The sequence below is a fragment of the Hypanus sabinus genome, chromosome 17 (genome assembly GCF_030144855.1).
Source record: "Hypanus sabinus isolate sHypSab1 chromosome 17, sHypSab1.hap1, whole genome shotgun sequence".
Classification (NCBI taxonomy): Eukaryota; Metazoa; Chordata; class Chondrichthyes; order Myliobatiformes; family Dasyatidae; genus Hypanus; species Hypanus sabinus.
In genome coordinates, this window is record NC_082722.1 from 16780046 (window position 1) to 16807601 (window position 27556).

General features: G+C 46.3%; 1 protein-coding gene across 2 annotated transcripts; it reads left to right on the plus strand.

Annotated features, from left to right (window-relative positions):
- The first annotated feature begins 53 nt into the window (after nucleotides 1-53).
- Nucleotides 54-27114, plus strand: b3gnt9 (UDP-GlcNAc:betaGal beta-1,3-N-acetylglucosaminyltransferase 9). Of its 2 annotated transcripts, none has more exons than XM_059992610.1 (2): nucleotides 54-363; nucleotides 20746-27114. In XM_059992610.1, the coding sequence occupies exon 2, from the start codon at nucleotides 21082-21084 to the stop codon at nucleotides 22312-22314; it is 1233 nt and encodes a 410-aa protein (XP_059848593.1). In that variant the 5' UTR covers nucleotides 54-363; nucleotides 20746-21081; the 3' UTR covers nucleotides 22315-27114. The 2 variants fall into 2 exon arrangements, with proteins under 2 accessions (XP_059848593.1, XP_059848592.1); XM_059992609.1 differs by lacking the exon at nucleotides 54-363 and adding an exon at nucleotides 17277-18896.
- Nucleotides 27115-27556: the final 442 nt, after the last annotated feature.

Here is a 27556-nt window from a genome sequence, read left to right on the forward strand (position 1 = left end):
GAGGTCACATGACGGAGCCCCCGCGTCATGTGACCGTCAGGGACAGGGTTGCAACCGGGTGTTGATGAAACGGGCCAGCCAGATAAATGTGGGGATGCATTTATCAGTGAGGCCAGGACAAAGGAAAGGTGGACCTCGTCCGGTCGAAATTGTTTGAAGCTGGCATTGCGGGCAGCTGAGGCATATGGGATACATATTAGTCACTGTATTAAATAACGGCGAATATTCTCTAACTTTACGACATTTCTGGTTATCAATGTATGATAGATGAGATAGCGTTGGAGAAGACGCAGAGGAAAGTTCTGGAGCATGGTGATATCAAGGGAGAGGAGGTGTTGGAGTTGTTAAAATGCATCAGGACGGGTAAGTCCCCGGGGCCTGACGGAATATTCCCCAGGCCGCTCCACAAGACGAGGGAAGAGATTGCTCAGCCTCTGGCTAGGATCTTTATGTCCTCGTTGTCCACGGGAATGGTACCAGAGGATTGGAGGGAGGTGAATGTTGTCCCCTTGTTCAAAAAAGGTAGTAGGGATAGTCCGGGTAATTATAGACCAGTGAGTCTTACGTCTGTGGTGGGAAAGGTGTTGGAAAAGATTCTTAGAGATAGGATCTATGGGCGTATAGAGAATCATGGTCTGATCAGGGACAGTCAGCATGGCTTTGTGAAGGGCAGATCATGTCTAACAAGCCTGATAGATTTCTTTGAGGAGGTGACCAGGCATATTGATAAGGGTAGTGCAGTGGATGTGATCTACATGGATTTTAGTAAGACATTTGATAAGGTTCCACATGGTAGACTTATTAAGAAAGTCAGAAGGCATGGGATCCAGGGAGGTTTGGCCAGGTGTATTCAGAATTGGCTTACCTGCAGAAAGCAGAGGGTCGTGGTGGGGGGAGTGCATTCGGATTGGAGGGTTGTGACTAGTGATGTGCCACAAGGATCTGTTCTGGGACCTCTACTTTTTGTGATTTTTATTAACAACCTGGATGTGGGGGTAGAAGGGTGGGTTGGCAAGTTTGCAGACGACACAAAGGTTGGTTGTGGTGTAGATAGTGTAGAGGATTGTCTAAGTTTGCAGAGAGACATTGATAGGATGCAGAACTGGGCTGAGAAGTGGCAGATGGAGTTCAACCCAGAGAAGTGTGAGGTGATACACTTTGGAAGGACAAACTCCAAGGCAGAGTACAAAGTAAATGGCAGGATACTTGGTAGTGTGGAGGAGCAGAGGGATCTGGGGGTACATGTCCACTGATCCCTGAAAGTTGCCTCACAGGTAGATAGGGTAGTTAAGGAAGCTTATGGAGTGTTAACTTTCATAAGTTATGGAATAGAGTTTAAGAGTCGCGGAGTAATGATGCAGCTCTACAAAACTCTGGTTAGACCACACTTGGAGTACTGTGTCCAGTTCTGGTCGCCTCACTATAGGAAGGATGTGGAAGCATTGGAAAGGGTACAGAGGAAATTTACCAGGATGCTGCCTGGTTTAGAGAGTATGCATTATGATCAGAGATTAAGGGAGCTAGGGCTTTACTCTCTGGAGAAAAGGAGGATGAGAGGAGGCATTATAGAAGTATACAAGATATTAAGAGGAATAGACAGAGTGGACAGCCAGTGCCTCTTTCCCAGGGCACCACTGCTCAATTCAAGAGGACATGGCTTTAAGGTAAGGGGAGGAAAGTTCAGGGGGGTTATTAGAGGAAGGTTTTTTACTCAGAGAGTGGTTGGTGCGTGGAATGCACTGCCTGAGTCAGTGGTGGAGGCAGGTACACTTGTGAAGCTTAAGAGACTACCAGACAGGTACATGGAGGAATTTAAGGTGGAGGGTTATATGGGAGGCAGGGTTTAAGGGTTGGCACAACTTTGTGGGCTGAAGGGCCTGTAATGTGCTGTACTATTCTATGAAATTCACCGGGAGTTGACTGGAATAGTGCATTTTTAGTTGTCAGCTGGTGCGACATGGTTCATTTCACTTGGAGTGCACGGGGTTAAAAGGAGATATGATTATAGAATTATGAGGGGTACAGACAAACTAGACTGATGGAAGTTTTTCTCCTTTGAATGAAACTAGAGGATACGTAGTAAAAGTGGGTGTGAGGAGCAGCCTTTTCACTCAGAGAATTGTGAATATTTGTCCCTGGAATCCACTGCTGGAGAGAGTGGTGGAAGCAGTCACCTTCTGTCCTCTCACTTCGCCAGCACTGTATCTCTTTTGCCAATCAACTCCCTCCCACCCCTCACCCCACCCCCGCTTCACCTATCACCATGTGTTTCTTCCTTCCCTCTTTCCACCTTCTCACTCTGACTCCTCATCTTTTTCCCTCCAGTCCTGATGAAGGGTCGACTGTACTCTTTCCCTTCGATGCTGCCTGGCCTACTGAGTTCCTCCACAATTTTGTGTGTGTTGTGCAGAGGAACTGGTTCATCAAGGGCAGATTCAATCCTTTCAGTATGAGGTCCTGCTTCACGTAGTCAACCAAAGAAATATAACCCAAGTCCTTAAGTGAAATATTCATAGATAGATGAGCATAAATGCTCTCGGCAAGAACAAGCCTTCAGCAAAGGAACACGTTCTAGCTTGTCTTCTACCAAGCGAACACTGGAGGGCAGCACCTGATTGTGATCATGAGAATACCAATCCTAACTGATACACACTCACTAGCACCGTCTACCAATAGAAGTGTTGGAGGAACTAATTCTTTATTTTAAAAAAACTGAATTTAGAGTCACGGAACACTATAGCACAGAAACAGGCCTTTCTGCCCATCCAGTCCATGCCAAACTACTATTCTGCGTGCAGCAACACACACAAAATGCTGGAACTCAGCAGGCCAGGCTGCAAAAGAGTACAGTCGATGTTTCAGGCCAAGAATCTTCTTCAGGACTGAAGAGTAAACGTTGACTGTTTACTCTTTTCCATAGATGCTTCTTGACCTGCTGAGCTCCTCCAGCATTTTGTGTGCATTGCTTTGGATCTCCAGCATCTACAGATTTTCTCATGCTTGTATTAATCTGCCAAGTCCCTTCAACCTGCACCCAGACTATAACTCTCCATACCCCCACTCCAAATTTCTCTAAAATGTTGATATTGAACACATATCCACCACTTCCACTGGCAGCTTGTTCCATATTCTCACCACGCTCTGAATGAAGACGTCCCCCCTAAACATTTCACCTTTAACCCTTAACTCATGACCTCAAGTTCTAAGGGACTCTGCCCAAAATGGTGACTTTTTATTCATTTCCATAGATGCTGCCTGATTTGCTGAATTCCTCCAGCATTTTATGTGTATCCCAAAAATGCCTGCTTGCATCTGTACTCCTTATAACTGTGTATTCCTCTATCAAATTTCCCCTCATTCTCCTATGGTTAGGAATAAAGTTCTAACCTATTCACCCTTTCCCTATAACTCAGCTCCTCAAGTCCTGGCAACATCCTTGTAAATTTCCCTGCACTCTTTCAATCTTATTTACATCTTTCCTACAGTTAGGTGGCCAAAACTGCACACAATACTCCAAATTGGGCCTCACCAATGTCTTATACAACTTCAACATAACATCTCAATCCTGTACTGAATACTATAATTTATGAAGGCCAAAGTGCTAAAAGCTTTCTTTGTGACCCTACCTACCTGTGATACCACTTTCAAGGAATTATGGACCTGTATTCCCAGATCCCTCTGTTTTACCACACTCTTCTGTGCCCTACCACTCACCATATAACTCCAACCTGGCTTATCCTCTGAAAGTGCAACATCTCACACCTGTCAGCATTAAATTCCAGCTGCCATTTTCAGCCCATTTTTCCTAGCTGGTCCAGATCCCACTACAAGCTTTGTTAGTCTTCTTCGCTGTCCACTACACCTCACCCAATCTTGGTGCTATCTGAAAAATTGTTGAATCAGTTTACCACATTACCACACAGATGGCAAACAACACCAGACTTTGCACTGTTTTCTGTGGCACACCAGTAGTCGCAGACCTCCAGTCAGAGAGGTAACCATCTACTACCACTCTGTCTTCTTCTGCGATGTCTACCTCATCCTGAATGCCAAGTGACCGAACCTTCCTGACCAACCTCCCATGTAGGACCTTGTCAAAGCCCTTGCTAAAGTCCATATAGACAACATCTACAGTCCTGTCTTCATCAACATTCCTGGAATATTCCTCGAAAAACTCCATAAGATTTATTGACATGACCTGCCAGGCATGAAGCCATGATGACTATCCATAATAAGTCCCGGTCTATCCAAATTCTTGTTGTTGTTTGAATGAAGTTACCAGAGAAAAGTATCAGCAGTTACAAATTCAGCTTCTTTATTCGGCAAAACAAGGTACAGCACGCATCATATGGAGACGCTTTCAGTTGGCTGGCCCAATGTGGGGTTTGATATTTTATGTGCTCAACATCAAAGGACAATTCCATATTTACAATGTATTACAATGCTTTCTTTGAAACTACACACAAACTTCACACCCACAGCACAGGCATCCAAGTAAGTTTTAATCAGCATTATTTGGTCTGGGATTCACAGCATTTAGGAACCCAGATGGCTTCATGGCTTCAGACCCGAAGTTATTTTTGCTTATCCGAAAATAACTCTAACTGTCCCTCCTCTTGGGTTCCTAAAAGGTCAACCTTGAGGAAAATCTACTCAAATAAGTCAGCAGAAATGCCTTGCCTCAGAGTTCCCCTCAATTACTTTATGCGCACCTATATCTACCCTAACGTCCCTAAAAAACACCAAGCAGAGAGATTGTTCTAGAGATTTGAATAACAATCTTTTAAAAATGCAGCTTCGTTCATATATCTTTCCTGATGGCCCAAGGCAGTTTAATCACATTCCTTGTCTTCAGCCCTTCATTCTCTGAAAGCTAAAACTTTTGCTTTTCAGAGGTATCAGCAAGGTAAAAGTATTGGGCTCACAAGCCCTCTCATCGATGTACAGAAAGGGGTGGGGGTAGTCTCTATTTGAATAACTGCAAGGATCTCTCCCCAGAGGCACCCCGTTCTGAAACGACCAGTCAAGCACTGGCCCAACTGCTGAAAGGGCCCAGCTCATTTGTATTTGCTCCACATTCAGGCTGTGGTGACTGACTTCAGATGCCGTGTGCAATTTCTTCTCTTTCTCAGTCTGCCATGCCATTGAAGTTACGGAACCTGATGTCTCTGCTATAGCTTAAATCCCTTCCTATCTATTTCCTCAGTATCTTTTCTATTCTATGCTATACAACTAATCAGGTACCTTCAGCAATCTGCCTTCATTACAGAGTACCATTACCATTGCGCTTTAACATTTTATTCTCAGCTTTCTGTTTCATTCTCTGGATATCCTCTGCCTTCACATTTGCTGTGGGTCTGCTTCCATCACCTGTGGTCAGGTCTGGTGTGGCCTGCTGGTGTTCCTCTCTTGGGTTCTCTGTAATTACACAGTTACTGGGCACACTTGATCTCCTGCTTTGTCTGTGGGGGGCAACAAGAAGGTGAGTTGTACAGTTTATCTGAGTCCAGTGTTTCCACTGGCTGCCTTGCCAAGTCTGCACACAGTTATGAGTTCATTTGTTAAAAATACTATCTGTGACCCTATCCATCTGGGGGCAAGCCCTGCCCTTTCAGGCAGAACCCTCACCATGACTTGGTCGCCAGGCTGTCCTCTCCCGCTGGCTGATCAGCAATGTGCTGTTGTTTTCCTCAGTCCTCCAACACTTTAAGTTGGTTACAAAGGCCTTTCACATACTGTGTCACTCTACCCCTGCAGGTCCCAGGCTGGCCACATCCTGTAGTTAACCCATAATGGAGACGCATTGCCCCCCCCCATCAATAATTCATAGGCGCTGAGACCCAGCGTGCTGGTCGGGGTCTGTCATGATCTCATCGGGGTTACATCAACCCATGCCTTTCCCGTCTCAGCTATAGCTTTGGCTGAGGCATTCTTGATTGTTCGGTTGAACTCTGAGAGTTCCTGATCTCTGAGAGTGGCAAGATACGTGGAACTGTTGTCGAATCCCTAACATTTCCTTCATCACTCTCCCTGTACAATGTGCTCCCTGATCCTAGTCCACCTGAACTGGATCCGTGCAGCCCCTTGTGGGGAAAGCCTCTGCCACTGGGTGAAGTGATCCGCAATTACTTGACAGTATCCCTCCCCCTCCCGCTTTTTTTGGGTAGGGGCCCATGAAGTCCTTCTGGATATTTACCCTCGAGCAGGGCTGGTTCACCCTTACCGGAGTTATGCTGAGCACAAATGACACAACGGCGGCAGAATTTCTCAGCATCCCTGGCCACCAGCAGTCCTGCCGGAGGATGGTCATCGTCTCTGCCGCATCAACCCGTGATATAATTTCAGTTACACCTGCCACCAGCGCTCCTTCACACTCATTTCCTCACTCTCCACTGGTGAGCTTTTCCTTTAGTCACTGCCACCTCCAGCGGTTGTGGTATGACGTGCCCAAGCTGAATACCTGCCCCTGTTGAGGTTAGAAATCCTCGTCGTGCCCAAGCCATCATGCACCGCCCCGAAGACATACCGACTCGTCTGCCTTTACCACCGCGCAGGGCTTCTATCCCTGGTATGAAATTACGGCACGACCTTCCTCACTCCCCTTACGTTTACTGGGCAGAACATGAAGCTGATTGCCAAGGGTCTGTCATCTGACATGTCCCTCCTGCCCAGGTCCCGTACGGATTGCTTTCCTAACTGAGCCTTGTGTGGAATGATTTTAAACCCCTCGTCTGGCAGTATCTCTAAACCACTGGCTATCGCCCCGAAATTATCTGCTTCATCTTCCGAAGCAATTAGTAGACCATCCACATGTTGTGTAAGATGGCCGGCTGGCCATAGATTGAGCTTTTCCAAAGTTTGCGCCATGATCTTTTGAAAAACAGTCGGCTGTTGTGGATCCCTGTGGGAGTCTGGCCCACGTATGCTTCTGCCTACCCAGAGTGAAACCGAATCGGCCATGGGACTCAGGTACTGAGGGGAGACCCCAAAATCCATTAGCGATATCCAAGATTTAAAAAAAATGTTCTGGAGGGAGGACGTTCGGGATTGTTGCAGGGTTCGTCACGATGGGATCCAGACTCGGCGTGGTCTTGTTAAGGGTGGTATGATCTGATGTGATCCATCGTGCTTCTTTACTGGCTATATAGGCCAGTTAGTAGTTGGAGTTCCTCTGATACATTAGTTCCCTCACTTTACCCTGAACGGCTGTCAGTGCTGTTCCGCTGGGTGTGTTGCGTCCTCTGTTAGTTGTACGTGTCCGCTGCCCCTGGTTTGCCCATACTACTGTATTTCTTCCTTTGCTGAATTTATAATGCCCCCTGCTTCCCTAAGGATGCCTGGTCCAAAAAATGGAGCCCTCATTGTTTAGACAGACCGGAAGCTGCTCCCTCCCAATTTTGAGAAGCTGCGACAAGCTTTCGCTGTTTTCCTCCTCCTCCCGTAATATAAATGGCCTGTCTGGTTGTTGGCAAGGGCAGGTCAGTCATCGATACTGATGCCCCGGTGTCCACTAACATATCGCATTGCCGGCCCCCTAACAAAGCTGTTGCGTACACCCGCCGGTCACCAGTGCTGCCTGCCCCCGCTGCCACATCTTTTTCTGACCTAGGAACTGTCTTCACCAGCTCTGTGATCGGACCGACAGTCAGACTGGGCACGGCTGGGGTGAGAGATTGCGTGTCTCGTGTGACGTTCACCTGTTTCCCTTTCCTCTTTCTTGAACACTGCCTCCAACCATGTCTGGATAGGCAACAGATGAAGCACATCAATTCCTGAACCCTCCCACATCGACTCCAGCGGCTCCTTGCGCCTCTGTGGCGTCACGCCTGCCTCGACAACTTCTCACTGCTCCATGGAACTATGGCAGAATTGGGCGACCCCACCACCATCCCTAAATCTAAAACTTCCTGGTAGGCTGAGACCATTTTCAACAAGACTGGGTCGTCCCTCCCTGGATTATCCAACCCCGAATACTCCTCACATTTTCAATATTTACGTTCTGCATAGTCCATGGCTGTCTCATCAGCTCTTTGAACCGCTACCATTATCATTCCCCAGTTACTGTCACCTCTCCTCAGTCGCTGCCTCATGTCCCCTTTTAAAAAGCGGTATCTTTCTTCCTTGCTAGCGTTCCCGGTAGTTGCCCATGTATCATCCGGCATCCCCTGGGCCATAGTGTCCCACATATTTCTCGAGCACTTCTCTTTTACCAATACGTGTATATCTTCGGGGGGCATCCAGTGAATTGCAACCATTTTCTCGAGCTTGTGCCAGAATCCTGAATTTCCACATGCAACTTTCGGTGAGGGCAACTCTTGACAAAATGTTCTGATTCTCCCTGAGGGTGAAGGGTTTATGAATGGTTGTAATCACGGTTGACGGCTGGCTTGGGTCTTCAGAGTTCAGTAGGTGCTATCCTGACAGATAAAACCTCTCCCCGAAATATCTCCACACTAATTCCCACACATAATGACGGGTACGTTAAACATCACATTCTTAAAACGGCACAGAATATACTCTGCAATCTGCCATTTTTGTGCACCTGATCTCATAATGTCTGCCATATTCCCTTACATCTGTTACACCAAGGCACACACACACCCTTGCAAAATGCTTATGCTAGAATGCAGCCCCGGAATGAGTATATAGGCCCCCACCGGCGTTCGGAACCTGCAATAGCCATCCTTCGCAACTAGTGGCTCCGTCTCCCCAAATCAACACTCTAAGTTTCGACTCTTACAAAAACAGACACGGTACAAGCACTACTTTTAAGTCGACCAATTCAGCTCTCCGTGTTCGTGATACCTCACGTTCCCGTGTACCACCAACCCGAAGAGATCCAAGTGTGGGTGCTAATTTTAAAAATACTCACCCACTAAGATCGCTGGTCACACGACATTAACCCACTCCTGACATCAAGTGTTGTTGCGAGAATGCAGTCACCGGAGAAATTTACTGGTAGATACAAAGCAGCTTCTTTATTTGACAAAACAAGGTACAGCAGGAATCATATGGAGACTCTTTCTGTCCAATGTGGGGTTTGGTATCCTATGTGCTAAACCTCATAGGACAATCCCATATTTATAAAGTATCAACAATGTTTTCTTTTAAAACTACACACAAACTTCACACGTCAGACATCCAAATGAATTTTAATCAGCATTATCTGATCTGGGTTACACCGCTTTTAGGAACCCATTGTTCAGGGCTGCACAATTTACACTCGGGCCCAAAGACTGCTGACTGAAGTCATTTGTTAAATGTAAATGTGCTAAACCCAAAAATTGCTCTAAAGTATTTAAATATACAATCTCTTAGAATACCTTCCAATAACTTTCCCACTGCTGGTGTCAGATTCACAAGCCTATAATTTCCTGGTTTATTCTTAGAGCCTTTCTTAAGCAAAGGAACAACATGAGCTATCCTCCAATCCTCCAGCACCTCACCCATAGCTAAGGATTTTTAAATATCTCTACTGGGGCCCCTGCAATTTCTGCACTAGCCTCCCACAGGGTCCAAGTGAACACCTTGTCAAACCCTTGGGGAATTATCTGATTTGTCTCAAGACAGCAAACACCTTTTCATCCAATATCTGTATACTGCCCATGACCTTAATACTGGTTTGCCTCACTTCTATAGATTCTGTGACCATTTCCCAAATAAATACATTAGAAAATAAATTAATCAGATCTCCCCCATCTTTTTCAACTCCATCAATAGGTGACCACTGATCTTCAAAGGACCAAGTTTCTCCCTTGCTATCATTTTACTCTTAATATATCCATAGAAGCCATTGGGATTCTTCATCGCCTTGTCTGCAAGAGCAGCCTCGTGCCTTCTGATCTCCTTCTAAAGTCTTCTCTTGCATGTCTCATACTCCTCAAAAACCTCATTTGTTCTTTCCTGCCTATATCTGCTATGTGCCTCCATCTTCTTAACCAGGGTCTCAACGTCTCTTGAAAACCATTTCTTGAAACCAATTGCATTCTGATCACAGGATCCAGAATTCCCTCACACAAACTTCTGTCACTTGCCCTGTCTCAAATCCTAATAGGAGATCTAGTTTCACACTCTCTCTAGATGGATTTTAAATATTGATTAAGGAAACTTTCCTGAGCATATTTGACAGACTCTATCCCATCCAATCCTTTCATAGTTTGGGAGAACCAGTCAATATGAGAAAAGTTCAACTCACCTATTATTGCAACCTTCTGTTTCTTGCAACTGTCTGCAATCTTTCTATAAGTTTGCTCCTATAAACCATGCTGTTGGGTGGTCTATAATATAAGCCCTTCCTTATTCCTCAGTTCCACCCATACGGATACGGTAGATGAGCTTTCCAGTCTGGCTGCCTGAGCAATTCTGTGACATTTCCCTTCTCCGCCTATAATTCCTCCTACTCTATCCTGTCTAAAACAGAACCCTGGAACATTGAGTTGCCAGTCCTGCCCCTCTTGAAACCAAGTCTCTGCAATGTCATAATTCCATGTGTTAACCCATGCTCTAAGCTCATCTACTTTTCTCTTGTATTTAATATGTTATTTTCTCTCTCTTTAGCTGTTGATTGAACTGTGTTGTGCTTCCAGCAGTTTCTGTTTTACTTACAAACGTCCGCCGTTGCTGCAAGAAGATCAGCTCAGTGAAACACACTGTCTGCCTGAATCTTGTTGGTCATCCAGTGTGGGGAGTATCCTGCAAATGAATGCCAGTCTCCCTTGTCAAGGAATTTGTTTCAATTTGCATTAATTTGTTTCAACTTTATATTTTACCTAAAGGATGGATGCTTTAAAAGAATAGAGACTGGGTTGTTTTCCTTTTATTTAGAGATACAGCACAGTAACACCCCTTCCAGCTCAGTGAGCCTGCACGGCCTAATTGTACCCGTGACCAATTAACCTACTGACCCATAGGTCTTTGGAGTGTGGGATGAAAATGGAGCACCCAGGGGACACCAGGCAGATGGAGAACATACACACTCCTTACAGACAGCAGTGGGACTGAATCCGTGTGGCTGCTGTTGTAATCACATTACACTAACCGCTGTGCAACTGTGTCACATTTATCAGCTTTGTAGATTATAAAGAACTATAATTTAAAAAGTTACCATGCCGTTAAATTAACAGTTATTAATTTAATTTCTATGCTCTAATTTTATCCAATCCATCCATTGTGTATCCACACATTGTCAATGATTAAAACTGTTTATAACTAGCCATTTTTCTATTCTCAGTAGTCAGAGAAAGGAAAATAATGTTCAATTTATGGAATAAGGTAAAATAGCCCTACACTCATCTCAGGAGCATCTGGCTGGTAAAGACAACTGTGTTCGAATATTGTTTATTGACTACGACTCAGCCCTCAATACTATAATTCCAAGCAAACTAATCTCCAAACTCAACACCTCCCTTTGCAAATGGCCCATGACTTCTTGACCAATAGACTTCAATCATTAAGGACAGACAGCAATGAGTATCCTCAACTCTGGTGCCCCAACAAGGCTGCGTCCTCAAGCCCCTAATCTATCCCCTACACACTCACAGCTGCTTGGCCAGATTCTGCTCTATCTCCATCTTTAAGCTTGTTGATGATCCACTGTTGTGGGACAGATGTTAAATACTGATGAGTCAGAGTACAGGAAGGAGGTTGAGAGCTCTGTGACATGGTGTGCCACCAACAAGCAAAACAAAAAAGCTGGACGTTGACTCTTCAGGAACGGAGGATGTCCTCACACTCCTACTTACCTCAAAGGCATTGAGGTTGAGGGTGGTGAAAGCTTTAAATTCCTAGGAGTAAAAACCACCAGTAGCCTGTTCTGGTTCAACTCGGCCTTTTTTTCTTGGAGCGACAGAAGATGAGAAGTGTTGATCATGTGGATAGTCAGAGGCTTTTCCCAGGGCTGAAATGGCTAACACGAGAGGGTACAGTTTTAAGGTGATTGGAAGTAGGTACAGAGGAGATGTCAGGGAGTGGTGAGTGCGTGGAATGGGCTGCCAGTGACGGTGCTGGAGGCAGATATGATAGGGTCTTTTAAGAGACTCCTGGACAGGTATATGGAGCTCAGAAAAATAGAGGGCTATGGGTAACCTTATGTAATTTCTCAGGTAAGGACATGTTCGGCACACCTTTGTAGGCCGAAGGGCCTGTATTGTGCTGTAGGTTTTCTTTGTTTCTATATATACACAATGGCCAAAAAATCTCACTAGCATCTCTACTTCCTCAGAAGGCAAAATAAACTTGGCCTGTCTCCTTTGGTACTTGACAACTTTTGTTGATGCCCCTGAGAAAGCAACCTTTCCAGATGCATTACATCTCAGTACGGCAACTGCTGGAAAAAACCTGCAGAGGGATGGATACAACTCAATACATTACGGAGACCAGCACCCCCTTTCTCCACCCCCCCCCCAAAGACTCTCCGTACACTTCTCCCAGCCTTGGTAAAGAACCAACTGTCATGGTCCAGTCTGTGAAATCTGTGTTCTGGCTCATGGTCCAGTCCATAGGCACCTGATGCTCGTCTCGCGGCTGGGAATATACACGGCCCTGGGTTCAAGTGTAGGTGCTGGTTTGTCTTGTCAGTATCCTGTCCTTGCCTCTACTGGGTAAGCCAGGCTGTCTTTGCTGAGGCTGGTCTGGTCCCTTCCCTTCCCCTTCTTTCTGTAGCCCTCGGCTGGAGCCTCGCCTGTGTCCTTGCCTATTCTTGCTGTCAAGTTCTACTGCCGGAACAAGACTGGAGCCTTGCGGTGTCCAGATAAGGAACTGTACTTTGTTGTTTGGGACTGTCTCTTTGTGTCCTCGCCTTTGCTAGGTAGGTTGGGCCGCTTACCACTATTTAGTGTTAGGAACTGTCTCGTCCTGTTCAGCATTCTGTGTATGAGTCCCGGCCGTACGTCCTGTTCCCAAGGAGGGGTCCTGGCTCTGTGTATGAGTCCCGGCCGTACGTCCTGTTCCCAAGGAGGGGTCCCGGCTCTGTGTTCTGTGTATGAGTCCCAGCCCCACGTCCTGTTCCCAAGGAGGGGTCCCGGCTCTGTGTTCTGTGTATGAGTCCCGGCCCTACGTCCTGTTCCCAAGGAGGGGTCCCAGCTCTATGTTCTGTGTATGAGTCCCAGCCCTACGTCCTGTTCCCAAGGAGGGTCCTGGCTCTGTGTTCTGTGTAATGAGACCCGGCCCTACGTCCTGCTCCCAAGGAGGGGTCCCGGCTCTGTGTTCTGTGTATGAGTCCCGGCCGTATGTCCTGTTCCCAAGGAGGGGTCCCAGCTCTGTGTTCTGTGTATGAGTCCCAGCCCCACGTCCTGTTCCCAAGGAGGGGTCCTGGCTCTGTGTTCTGTGTATGAGTCCCAGCCCTACGTCCTGTTCCCAAGGAGGGGTCCCGGCTCTGTGTTCTGTGTAATGAGTCCCAGCCCCACGTCCTGTTCCCAAGGAGGGGTCCCGGCTCTGTGTTCTGTGTATGAGTCCCGGCGCTACGTCCTGTTCCCAAGGAGGGGTCCTGGCTCTGTGTTCTGTGTAATGAATCCCGGCCCTACGTCCTGTTCCCAAGGAGGGGTCCCAGCTCTGTGTTCTGTGTAATGAGTCCCGGCCCTACGTCCTGTTCCCAAGGAGGGGTCCCGGCTCTGTGCTCTGTGTATGAGTCCCGGCCCTGCATCCTGTTCCCAAGGAGGGGTCCCAGCTCTGTGTTCTGTGTAATGACTCCCGGCCCTACGTCCTGTTCCCAAGGAGGGGTCCCAGCTCTATGTTCTGTGTAATGAGTCCCGGTGCTACGTCCTGTTCCCAAGGAGAGGTCCCAGCTCTGTGTTCTGTGTAATGAGTCCCGGCCCTACGTCCTGTTCCCAAGGAGGGGTCCCAGCTCTGTGTTCTGTGTAATGAGTCCCGGCCCTACGTCCTGTTCCCAAGGAGGGGTCCCGGCTCTGTGCTCTGTGTATGAGTCCCGGCCCTGCATCCTGTTCCCAAGGAGGGGTCCCAGCTCTGTGTTCTGTGTAATGACTCCCGGCCCTACGTCCTGTTCCCAAGGAGGGGTCCCGGCTCTGTGTTCTGTGTATGAGTCCCAGCCCTATGTCCTGTTCCCAAGGAGGGGTCCTGGCTCTGTGTATGAGTCCCAGCCCTACGTCCTGTTCCCAAGGAGGGGTCCCGGCTCTGTGCTCTGTGTATGAGTCCCGGCCCTGCATCCTGTTCCCAAGGAGGGGTCCCGGCTCTGTGCTCTGTGTATGAGTCCCGGCCCTGCATCCTGTTCCCAAGGAGGGGTCCCAGCTCTGTGTTCTGTGTAATGACTCCCGGCCCTACGTCCTGTTCCCAAGGAGGGGTCCCGGCTCTGTGTTCTGTGTATGAGTCCCAGCCCTATGTCCTGTTCCCAAGGAGGGGTCCTGGCTCTGTGTATGAGTCCCAGCCCTACGTCCTGTTCCCAAGGAGGGGTCCCGGCTCTGTGCTCTGTGTATGAGTCCCGGCCCTGCATCCTGTTCCCAAGGAGGGGTCCCAGCTCTGTGTTCTGTGTAATGAGTCCCAGCCCTACGTCCTGTTCCCAAGGAGGGGTCCCGGCTCTGTGTTCTGTGTAATGAGTCCCAGCCCCACGTCCTGTTCCCAAGGAGGGGTCCTGGCTCTGTGTATGAGTCCCAGCCCTACGTCCTGTTCCCAAGGAGGGGTCCCGGCTCTGTGTTCTGTGTATGAGTCCCAGCCCTATGTCCTGTTCCCAAGGAGGGGTCCCAGCTCTGTGTTCTGTGTATGAGTCCCGGCCCTACGTCCTGTTCCCAAGGAGGGGTCCCAGCTCTGTGTTCTGTGTGTGATTCCCGGCCCTACATTCTGTTCCCAAGGAGGGGTCCCAGCTCTGTGTTCCCTGTCCCTGTCTCCGAGGACCGAGGCTCTGTGTTCCAGTCTCCCAAGTCTGGTCCTCATCCAGCCCAGGAGTCCCACGTCCAGTCCTGTTGCCTTGCCACATCTTGTCCTCGCCTGGAATCAGAGTTTGGGCCCGAGTCAAGAGTCTTGGTTCTGGGTCCCTGTCCAGTCTCTGGCTCAGAGTTCTTGTCCAGGTTCCAAGTTCCTCATCCAGGTCCCACTTTCTTAGTCTAGTCCTAGACCAGGGCCTGTGTCTTGTCCAGCATTGTTTCTTCCCCACTTCCCTTGCTTTCTTGATACGCCTAGTCCTCTCCCTAGTACTTCAGTGTCTGTGTCTTGCATTTGAGTCCACTCTCAATGCCACCCTATGACACCAACACACTGATAGACACCCAATATGGTTATTCTTTCCTCTCCCCACCTCCACCAGTAATAGATAGAAAAGCCTGAAAGCACATAACACCAGGCTCAATGAAAGTGACTATTGCACTATTAGACTATTAACTAGTTCCCTAAATGAGAAGATAGATTCAATCACATGATCTACCTTGTTGCGATCTTGTCTACTTGCTTTCTTCAGTACAGTGTTGTCATTTTACCTTGGACCGCCTACTGCACTTGAGGCTCCTAAACAAGATAAGAGCCCTCGGTACTACAGGGAAATTACTCGCATGGGAAGAAGACTGGCTGCATGGCAGAAGGCAAGGATGTGACAGCTGAAAGGTTAACTTGCAAGTTGAGTCGATAATAAGGCAAATACAATGTTAGCATTCATTTTGCGACGACCAGAATATGAAAACAAGCATGCAATGTTAAGACTAAATGTAGAGTACTGTGAGCACTTTTGAGTTCCACATCTAAGAAAGGCCATGCTGGCATTGGAGAGAGTCCAGGAGAGCTTTATGGAAATTATCCCAGGAATGAAAAGGTTAATGCATCAGGAGCGTTTAACAGCTCTGGGTTTGCATTCACTGGAGTTTAGAAGAATAAGGGGGGGGGGGGGATCTCATTGAAACCTATTGAATATCAAATGGCCTAGATAGAGTGGACATCGAAAGGATGTTTTCTATAGTGGGGAAGTCTAGGACCAGAGGGCACATCATTAGATTGGAAGGATGTCCCTTTGGAACAAAAATGATAAGGAATTTCTTTCACTGGAGTGGTGAATCTGTGGAATTCCTTGGTACAGACTGAAGCTTGGTACATCTTCTGCAAGGCTCTGGGAAGATGGTCTGCAGTATTAGGTTCTTCCTCCACCGGGTGGGCCCTGAGAAATGACCAGAACCAAAGGCCCAGGGAATGTTTGGGAATGCAGAACTGGAGCCGAGTGTACATGGTGGTCCATAGTATCCATGAATGCAGTGATATGTTTGGGACAGGTGTCCCACAGTGTCTCTGTCCATTTCATGAGCAGGAAGTATGTTTTTGAAAACAAGTGTGTTTAAGTACTTGACTCCACATGGAAGGCAGGTCTGCCTCTCTTTGCGAAGGCAGAGTCATCGAGAGATACAACACGGAAAAGATAAAGATTATAACATTAAAGAAGAGCTTTATTTGTCACGCGTACAACGAGACTACAATGAAATGCGTCGCTTGCGACAAATCAAACAGTAAGGATTGTGCTGGGGCAAAAGCACACCTCTGGCATTGCTAATTTACTCATCCCAACCCATTCGCCTTTGGAACGTGCGAGGAAACCGGAGCGTCTGGCGAACCCCAGGTTGTGACGGAGAAAAGTATACCATAGACAATAGGTGCAGAAATAGACCATCTGGGCCTTCGAGCCTGCACCGCCATTTTGAGATCATGGCTGATCATCTACTATCAATACCCGGTTCCTGCCTTGTCCCCATATCCCTTGATTCCCCTATCCATAAGATACCTATCTAGCTCCTTCTTGAAAGCATCCAGAGAATTGGCCTCCACTGCCTTCCAAGGCAGTGCATTCCACAACCCCACAACTCTCTGGGAGAAGAAGTTTTTCCTTAACTCGGTCCTAAATGACCTACCCTTTTTTTTTAAACCATGCCCTCTGGTACTGTACTCTCACAGCATCTGGAACATATTTCTTGCCTCTATCTTGTCCAATCCCTTAACAATCTTATCTGTTTCAATCAGATCCCCTCTCAATCTCCTTAATTCCAGCATGTACAAGCCCAGTCTCTCTAACCTCTCTGTGTAAGACAGTCCGGACATCCCAGGAATTAACCTCGTGAATCTACACTGCACTTCCTCTACAGCCAGGATGTCCCTCCTTAATCCTGGAGACCAAAACTGTACACAATACTCCAGGTGTGATCTCACCAGGGCCCTGTACAAATGCAAAATGATTTCCTTGCTCTTGTACTCAATTCCCTTTGTAATAAAGGCCAACATTCTATTAGCCTTCTTCACTGCCTGCTGCACTTGCTCATTCACCTTCAGTGACTGATGAACAAGGACTCCTAGATCTCTTTGTATTTCTCCCTTACCAAACTCTACACCGTTCAGATAATAATCTGCCTTCCTGTTCTTACTCCCAAAGTGGATAACCTCACACTTATTCACATTAAACGTCATCTGCCAAGTATCTGCCCACTCACCCAGCCTATCCAAGTCACCCTGAATTCTCCTAACATCCTCATCACATGTCACACTGCCACCCAGCTTAGTATCATCAGCAAATTTGCTGATGTTATTCTCAATGCCTTCATCTAAATCATTGACGTAAATTGTAAACAGCTATGGTCCCAATACCGAGCCCTGTGGCACCCCACTAGTCACCACCTGCCACTCCGAGAAACACCCATTCACCGCTACCCTTTGCTTTCTATCTGCCAACCAGTTTTCTATCCATGTCAATGTCTTCCCCCCGAATGCCCTGAGCTTTGATTTTACCCACCAATCTCCTATGTGGGATCTTATCAAATGCCTTCTGAAAATCAAGGTACACTACATCCACTGGATCTCCCCTGTCTGACTTCCTGGTTACATCCTCGAAAAACTCCAACAGATTAGTCAAGCATGATTTACCTTGGTAAATCCATGCTGGCTCAGCCCAATCCTATCACTGCTATCTAGATATGCCAATATTTCATCTTTAATAATGGACTCTAGCATCTTCCCCACTACTGATGTCAGGCTGACAGGTCGATAGTTCTCTGTTTTCTCCCTCCCTTCTTTCTTAAAAAGTGGGATAACATTAGCCATTGTCCAATCCTCAGGAACTGATCCTGAATCTAAGGAACATTGGAAAATGATTACTAATGCATCAGCAGTTTCCAGAGCCACCTCCTTTAGTACCCTAGGATGCAGACCATCTGGACCTGGGGATACACCCCTTACAGATAGCGTCGGGAACTGTGTCACGGTCTTACAGACGCCTTCTGTAAACCACTCATTAACCGCTAGACTACCATGTCATTCCCATTCAGAAACAGGCTGTTCGGCCCGCCGAGTCCATGCGACCACCAGCCACCCAATTACACTAACCCCACATTAATCTCACGTTTTATTGGCCCCATACTTGCATTCACTAACACACTGGGAGTAAGTTTCCTTGCCCATTATCTTGTGGGCCCGCACGTCTTTGGAATGATGAAGGAAACCAGAGCACGCGAATCCCACACAGGATTGAGTCCCGCTCTCGGGCGCAGAGGTAGCGGCGCCATCTCGTTGCCCCTGAGGGCAATGCTGATTACAAGCTGGCATTGGAAGGGAAAGGGAGAAGGAGGCCGGAGATCCGTCTGTATTCCAGCCACACGCCGCATTCTCCGGCAGGCTGCACCACTGCGCGCTTGTGTAACGATTCATGGGCAAAGGCCGCCGCATTCACCGGAGCGAGAACGTGCTCAGCCGCGGCTTCGAGTGGAACGGCGGGCTCCTGCAGTTCTCCTGAACCTGACAATTAGGCTCCGAACCCAGTCCCACTGATACAATCCAGATGTGGTTTCGTTGGCTCCCACGGCTTCCTGGCTCGCTGCCCCTGCACTGAAACGCCTCCCTTTGGCAGCCAGCAGCTCCGCGCCCTGCAACCTCCAGACAGTTTGTTCTGTTACCTGGCGTTCCGCGGCTCGCCAACGTCATGCCCGACTCAGGTAAAGGCTGGGGTGCCGTGGGAGCGGGTTACCCAGGTTTCTGCCCCTTCCGAAGAGCAGGCTTGCATGTAATGTCAGGCCGGGGGTGGGGGGTGGGGGGTGGGCGGTCCAAGACTCCCTCACGGAGCAGGCAGGCTATGCTGCGGCGTTCCCCGATGTCCCCCTGCCAATGCTGAGGTTCTGTGCTGCCCCACACCGAGTGTTGTCCAACAACAATCGTTAGTTCGCAGTGAAGACAGCAGAAATAGCAAAATATAAATTTTCGTGGTTACGCTGCCTCATCGTTGCGGAGACAATGAGCTCCTCGTAACAAGTACGTGTTACCTAGGGCTGAGAGTACCTTCCTGAACTGCCCAGGCGGGACCGTTTCTTCCTGCAGACCGCACAGCAGGACGTAACTGCAACTCCTGGTCGATTCTCTGCTACTACATCACCAGATATTTAAAGTGAGTGTGTGTGTGTGTGTGTGTGTGTGTGTGTGTGTGTGTGTGTGTGTGTGTGTTGGCAAAAAGTCCCGGGGTGAACAGGCGCAACTGAATGCAGGTCGGTGAGGTACATGCTGCACATTAAATGGAGAAATCAGTGCGTGTGTTGGTGATTGCAATGGTGTGAGGTGGAGATGTGTGCATTGCGCATGAACTGTGAAGTTATAGATTGGTGTGCATACTCCTGAGTATTCCCTATAGGATGGGGAATTGTGTGAGTGTGAGAGAGAGGTGTGGGATGAAGAACTAAACCTATGACATTTCTTTAAAGTATGGTAACTGCATATTGATAAATGTCCTTTGTCAAAGCTGGGCTGACCGCAGCAGAGAGGCCTGATGAGGGCAAAGACAAGTTACTTTAGTTTGCCTCAGATATTCATCTAGACTAACAAGTACAGTCAGAGAAGCAGTTCAACAGCACGATCACTCCGGCAATGCCCCTTTGTTACAAAGGCATGTGCTGCCATCCCTTATCAAAAAAACGAATGGGGTCTAGAAGCATGTATTATTAAATCTAGAGAAACAGAAATGAAGAGCCCAAACAAGTCTTTTTTTCCAAATATCGCTAGATTTCAATGTGCATTAAAAGTACTTTATATTACAGACCAGCCATCGAAATATAGAATCTGCAGAGGCAGTAGAGGATCTGAACTCCTGCCCCAGAGTGAACACGTGTGGCAATTGTCAGATCATGTGATTCAGGCGGAATTTCAGAAGGCTCTATTAGGATGAATTGGAGCATCCAAACATTTTAGAACCTTGCGTGTTGAAGAAAAGCAGCAAAGCCTGAGCATTAATGCAAGAGATTCTGCAGATCCTGGAAACCACACACACACACACACACAGACGCACAATCCTGAAGGAACTCAGCAGGCCAGGCAGCATCTGTAGAGAGGAATAAACAGTCGATGTTTTGAGCTGAGACACTTCATCAGGACCCAATGAAGGGCCTTGGCTCAAAATGTTGACTTTTTATTCTCTCCACAAATGCTGCCTGATCTGCTGAATTCCTCCAGAATTTTGTGGGAGAATCCCTGAATATTTCATAGACATTTGGGTTAGTTTCTCTTGATTCAACTAAGCTGGGTTTAGCGTGTACGTCAATCTCAAATATAATTCACTTCTAAATATTCATTAATGTAGAATTCTGTGCTGCACTAGTTCTAAAAATTAATGCAGCAATGTAGCAAATGCCAGGATACAGAACGTGTTATTAAAGTATATTGTTATTCTGTTAAACTAGTGTCTCTAAGTTTGCCAGAGCTGGTTTCCAGAACTCCGTGTACAATCCCACAGTTAAGGTTCTACGTGGCAGACTGGACAGCTGTTTCCTTTAACTATGCTTTTCTCTGATTGTTCTACAGATGTGAAGGAATAAAAAAAACATACCCAGAGTCAGTCTGTGAACTGCAGCCTGCAGAACGTCAATCAAAATCAGACTCTGAATTCCAACACTGTATCATCGCCAGCCTGTGAGCCCCCACCTGTATAAACCAGCCCGTGAACCTCGACTCCGTATAAAACCAGCGCGTGAGCGTCCGTGCCGCATAAAAACAGCTGTTTACCCCCCCCCCCCCCCTCAGTCCTGCATAAACTAACCGAATTGGTAAAACCAGCCCGTGAAGTGGGCAGAAACCTACCAGCTGTGTTCGGTAAAATCCAGTGGTGGACAATTGGCAGTCTACCAGGTGCCTGGGACTATGAGACTGCGACGGAAAGGGGATCTCATCTGCACTGCTCTCCTGCTTTCGGCCCTTTGCACTTTGCTCTACATCCATGTTGCTCCCGGGGCGGACAAGCACGACGCTGAAGGGAAGTATGTGACCAGGAGGTACATTACAATGCAAACCCTAGAAGCAGTAACCCAAACGGCCTCCCCCAGCGCAGGGTCAACGCCAGAGAACATCTGCCAAGATCTGGAGAAGGGACGAATTGGGGCGGCAACACCTCCAGCCTTAGACCTGCTCCCTTGGAGCTACCGCCAATACCAATGGCAGAAGGACTGCCGGGATTTCAGTCAGATCATTAACCAGGAGGACAAGTGCCGGAAGGTGAACGGGGAGCCGCTGCTGCTGGTCTCTATTAAGTCAAAGGCGGAAGAGTTCGAGCGGCGAGAAGTGGCTCGGAAGACCTGGGCCCAGGAAGGCCGAGTCCACGGGCTGCACGTCCGTAGGCTCTTCCTCCTGGCCATCCCCGCCAACCAGAGCGCCCTGGCCTCCTGGAGCCGCCTGCTGGAACTCGAGAGCCAGGTCTACCGCGACATCCTGCTGTGGGACTTCCAGGATACCTTCTTCAACCTGACGCTAAAGGAGATTCACTTCCTCAAGTGGCTCGACCGGTTCTGCCCCACCGCCGAGTTCATCTTCAAGGGCGACGACGACGTCTTTGTTAACGTGGAGAACATTGCAGACTTCCTGCTGGACGCCGACCCCATGGAGGACCTTTTCGTTGGGCACATTATTGACCAGGCCCTGCCTATTAGATCCAACAAGAGTAAATATTTCATCCCCGAGATGATGTACGGCTCCGGCGTTTACCCTGTCTACGCGGGCGGCGGCGGCTTCCTCATGAGCGGACACACGGCCAGGAGGCTGTATGGTGCCAGTAAGGAGGTCGATCTCTTCCCCATCGACGACGTCTTCCTCGGCATGTGTCTGCTCCGGATCGGCCTCAAGCCCCAAATACACAAAGGGTTCCGAACCTTCGGCATCGTGCGGCCGTCCGCCGCCCCTCACCTCCAGACCTTCGACCCTTGCTTCTACCGGGAGCTGATGGTGGTGCACAGCCTGAAGGTGCCCGAGATCTGGCTGATGTGGAGCTTGCTCCACGACCCCCACCTCAACTGCGCCCGCAAAGAGTCAGCCAGGCGCGCGTTCCGGTGGAAGTCCAAGCGAAAGGCGAGCCCCGGCGCGGCAAGCAAAACCAAGCACTGACGGTGGGGATGGAGGAGACCCTCCCACCTCAGCGGTACGGTCCCTCAAGAATTTTTCCAGAGCACCCATACTTGGAATATTTGTAACTGTTTTGTACGATTTACGCTCACCAGTACTGGTGGTACACTGGCGTGAGCGCAGTGAAAATTCCACTGTGAATATGTTCTTGATAATGTTAATTTTGGTTTTAAAAAAAAAAGCTGTAATTTCTACGCCGAACTCTTAAAGGGTCTTTAATTCGAGTGGACACGAAAACCAAATCTACGAACTTGTTTTTTAAATTAAATGGCTGACAGTGTTTACACTATCATAAGTGATCTCTATCTCAGTAAGACTTACAAAATCCATGGAAGATTCAAAACAATCCCTGAACTGACAGAACCAGCATGGCACACTCACAATCAGAATCAGGTTCACTGGCCTGTATGTCCTGAAATTTGTGTTGCGGCAATACAAACCATAAATTACAATAAGAAACTAAATTAAACAAGTGGTGCAAATCAGAAACGAAAGTTAGGAGGTCACATTCACTGAGAGTGTGTTTCTGGTCTTCTGCAGCTGTGGCCCATCCACTCAAGGTTCCATGCGTTCTACATTCAGAGATGCTCTTCTGCACACACTTGTTGTGGTGTGGTATTTACTGTCACCTTCCTGTTAGCGTGAAACCAGTCTGGCTGTTCTCCTCTGACTTCTTTCATTAGCAAGGCATTTTTACCCACAGAACTGCCTCTCACTGGATTTTTTGGTTTGTTTTTCACACCATTCTCTGCAAAGACTGTTGTGCATGAAAATCCCCAGAGAACAGTAGTTTCTGAGATACTCAAACCACCCCGCCTGGCACCAACAATAATTCTTATAGTCAAATTCACTTAGATCGCATTTCTTCCCCATGTTTGGTCTGATAAACAACTGAACTTCTTGACAATGTCTCCATGTATTGAGGTGCTGCCACACGAATGGTTGATTAGATATTTGTATTAATGAGCAGGTGTACCTAATGAAGTGGCCATGGAGTGAGAGTGAGTGTGTGTGTCCATGTATACGCATGTGCTAAGTCAATGTAGCAGAACCTGCTCTCCAGTTCTCCTGGACCTCTCTGTCCACTGTTAAGAGAATTCACTTCAGATGGGAGGAGAAATGGCAGTTGGGAGTTTAATCCAGACAAATGTGAAGTGTTGCACTTTGGGAGATCAAAAATAAAAGGAAAGTACACTGCTAATGGCAAAACCCGTAAAGGTGTTGGTGTGCAGAAGGATCTTAGTCCAAGTCCATAGCTCCGTGAATGTGGTTAAGCAGGTTGATAGGGCAGCAAAGAACACATATGGTGTGACTTGCACTTATTAGTTGAGACACTGAGTTCAGGAATCAGGGAGTCGTGTTGCAGTTTTATAAAACTCTCATTAGGTTGCATTTGGAGTATTGATTTCACTTCTGGTTGATTTATTGTAGGAAGAACGTGGAAGCTTTGGGCAGAGAGCAGGAAAGGTCTGCCATGATGCTGCCTGGATTTGAGGGCATGTGCTGTAAGGAAAGATTGGACTAAACTTACACTGTCTTCTGTGAAGCAGCAGAGGCTGAGTGGAGACCTGGTAGAAATTTATAAGATGATGAGAGCTGATAGATAGACAGCTGACATTTTTGTTCCCAGATTCAAAATATTTAATAGTAGAGAACCTGTATTTAAGGTGAGAGGGGTTAAGTTCAAAGGAGATGAATGGGTGAGTGTCCAGAATGCCCTACTAGTGATGGTAGGGGAGGCAAATATGACAGAGGTATTTAAGAATCTTTTAGATAGAAATAGAAATATGAAGACCATAGAGGGGTATGTGGGATTAGTTTAGTTAGCCTTTTAATTACTAGTTTAATTAATTCAGCACATTAACATGGACAGAAGGGCCTGTTTCTGTGCAGTACTATGTTCTAGTTAACAGGGCACCTTAAATATAATAATGCATTAGGAACCAGATTTAAGTGACAACAAAATGGCAATATAATAATTGCCTCATCATCATCATAGCCATTGTTTCAGCACAGTGTTTGCAAAAGAGAAAAGTGAAACAACAAACATTGAACTTTGAAAGTTTGACCATTGTAAAACAGGGAAATCTGTTAATGATCTGTGGAAATGCAGAATTTAATCTAGAACCAGTATATACACCTGAGCATCAAGAGCTTGGCTTTCCAAGAGGAAAGGTATAGATGACAAAAGAGATGACAGACAACACAAACTAAAGGAAACTATCCAAGTTTGTCAAAACTCTCCTTATAGCTAATGCACTCTAATCCAGACAATATCCTGGTGAAACTTTTTTGCACCATATCCAAAGCCTCCACATCCTTCCTGCAATGTGATTATTAGAACTCCAAACGTGGCCTAACTGAAGTTTTGCAGCATGACTTTTATGCTTGGTACCTCCACTGGTCATTTGCCTTCTTTATCACCCTATCTCCTTGTGTTGCCACTTTGTGTGCTTGCAATCCTTCAGTAACATCAATGCTCCTAATGATCCTGCCATTTACAGTGTACTTTTCCTTTATGTTTGATCTCTCAAAGTGCAACAACTCATACTTGTATGGATTATACTCCATTTACAACTATGTGTCTAACTGCTCTATATCCTGCTGTATCCTTTGGCAATCTTCTTCACTATCCACAACTCCACACCATTTTGTGTCTTCTGACAATGTATATTTGTCTCTATGCAACAGAAATAACAGAGATTTCAGCACTGAACTCTGCATAACATCACAGGTCACAGACCTCCAGTCCGGTGGTGTTAGTTGAACAATTTATAGCACCCTTCAGACACAACTTGAGAATTGTGTACAGTTCTGAGCACTGCATAGCACCATAGTTGTGTTTCACTGGAGGGGGAGGGGGTAGAGGAGATGTACAATTACATTGTCAGGACTGTAAAACTGTCGCTATAAGGTAAGATTGGACAGGTTCTTTTTTTCTAAATACAGGTAGATGCAGGTCACTTATATGAAGTGTTATTAACATTGCCAAATCTCTTGCTGTTGATATTCATGGGACGTGACTTAACTGGACCGGTGTAAGTAAGAAAAAAGCAGGTCAGAAGCCACATCTTCTCGAGCAAATGAGCCCTCTGCTGATTGTCAAAGATTTTCCATAGTTTACAAGACACAGGTTTGAAGCATGATGGAATCATCCCTAGTTTATCAATGAGTGCAGTTCCACCAATATAAAAGAAGCCACCCAACATGTTGCACCATATCCACTCCAATGAGCCTCATCACAACCCACAAAAAGCCACTACTGTGTGCAAAATGTTTCACATCCACCTACCAGCTTTGCTTCAATAGGATGTCCTAAACCCATGACCTGGAAGTTCAAGGACGGTGGTCACATTGCAATGCCTCCCTCTTCAACCTTTGGTCAACATTCTGGGGTTTACAACCTTACAGCACCATAAGAGTTAACTTCACCAGAAGAATTCCAATGCAAAAAGAAAGCAAATCACTGCCACCTTCTCAAGGGTAGTTACAAATGGCACTGCTTGGAAGATGGAATATGTATGAATCTAAAACTGAAGTGTTAAAAATTACATAACTGCTGTACAAAGCAGTGGCTGCACCATGGGATGAAAGGAAGGACCTCTGATCTTGGAAGCGAATACAGCAAAGATCTAGAGAAATATTTAAAATTAGGGTCTCTATGCAAATCCAAACTTTTGTAATACAGAATGTAATTTTCCTCTTCATGAATCGATAAAATACCAGAGCAGCTTATTTTGCCCAACATCACACTGCTTCTCCCAAGTTCCAATTAAACGTACCATTTGCAATTGTTATCTTTGGGGTTTTTTTTGAATGCATAATTACTCAAGTAAACAGTTTTAATTAGCTTGTTCTGTTTTGCATTTGCCTCACTTTGGGAGCAACATTTTGAAGCAGCTTTTTATAATTACCACAGATCACTGCATTTACCATAAAAACATCGACTATTCTAAAAAAAAGGAAATTAAACTGTGATGGCAATGCTCAAAGAATCTCTTAAGTAAATATTTCTAAACCTAGTGTTCTGTCCAAATTGATGTGCCAACAATGTGGAAAATGGCATTCTAGCAATCAGTGATTTTGATATTAGAATGAAGGCAATAGTCGTGCAATGTCAGTGCCTCAAATGGCTTTGAGGTGTAAAAGCATTACCTACAAAATTCATTATGTAATTTGCATTAAACTAAAATTTAGTATTACCTTTTGATAAATTTTCTGTATCTTTTTTTATCATACAAACCCTTACATATACAAATACCCTTAGATTTTGCAAATCTATATGCACGTTTTCCTTTCAGAGTTAAGACTGTCACTTTAATCTTATCAATACATTTATTCCCATCCATTTAACCATCTACAGTACAATTCTTAAACTGCATGAGCTAATTGTTTGGAAATCTCAATGGTTTGGCATCTGGTTTATTGACGTGTAAAATGGGGTCCAGAGTACAAGCAGGATATGGGCTAGGGAGAGGGTCTGGACCAGGTGTTTTGACAGTCTGAAGGTTACCAGCTTCTATTTCCCATTGCCTTGAAATTTGCACTAAAAAAAGTTATTATTCTACTGTGTAATGCGTTAAAAAGGTTAAATATAACTATCTGGATAGGAGTATTGGGTTATTAATAGGAGTAACATTGGATAGTGTGGAAAATCTGCTGGTCCCAAGGATGACACGTTATCAATTTTACTGTAGTTAAAATTTCTATCCTGTTCTGGAATATAGTCAGTATAAAAATAGAGGCACTTTAAGTTGTTGTAGACATTCACATTTTTGTAGAAATAAATTCTTCAAAATGAATGTATTTTTTCTTGCTTATATTCATTCTATAAACAGAACCACAAGAGAGTAAAATCTCTTTTTAAGGAATCAAATTTTGCATCAAATTACTTAATCATTGTATCAGGTGAAGATATCAGAAGAATTTCAAGAGGAGTCTCTATACCCTACTTTATAACTTGGTGATTTTGTCATCCTGTAGAAAGGTTTTCCTTTAGGTTTAGGTTTTCCCAAAGCTAAACCAACTGTTCAGAAAGTTACTAGAAATGACATCAGTCTCCTAAACAAAGGGATAATGCAAAGTAAGGTTAATCACTTATATAATCAATGCAGACAGGGAAAGTTGCCCAGTTTGCAATTGAACTGGTTATAACAGGTTCATTCTCATTTTCTTCAGTATTTCTGGAAACTTTTGATTGAACATACAACCCAAGGGACAAATA

What these genes read in the sequence shown, in the direction of transcription:
- b3gnt9 (XM_059992610.1), top strand. Translation starts at nt 21,082, where the DNA reads ATGAGACTGCGACGGAAAGGGGATCTCATCTGCACTGCTCTCCTGCTT.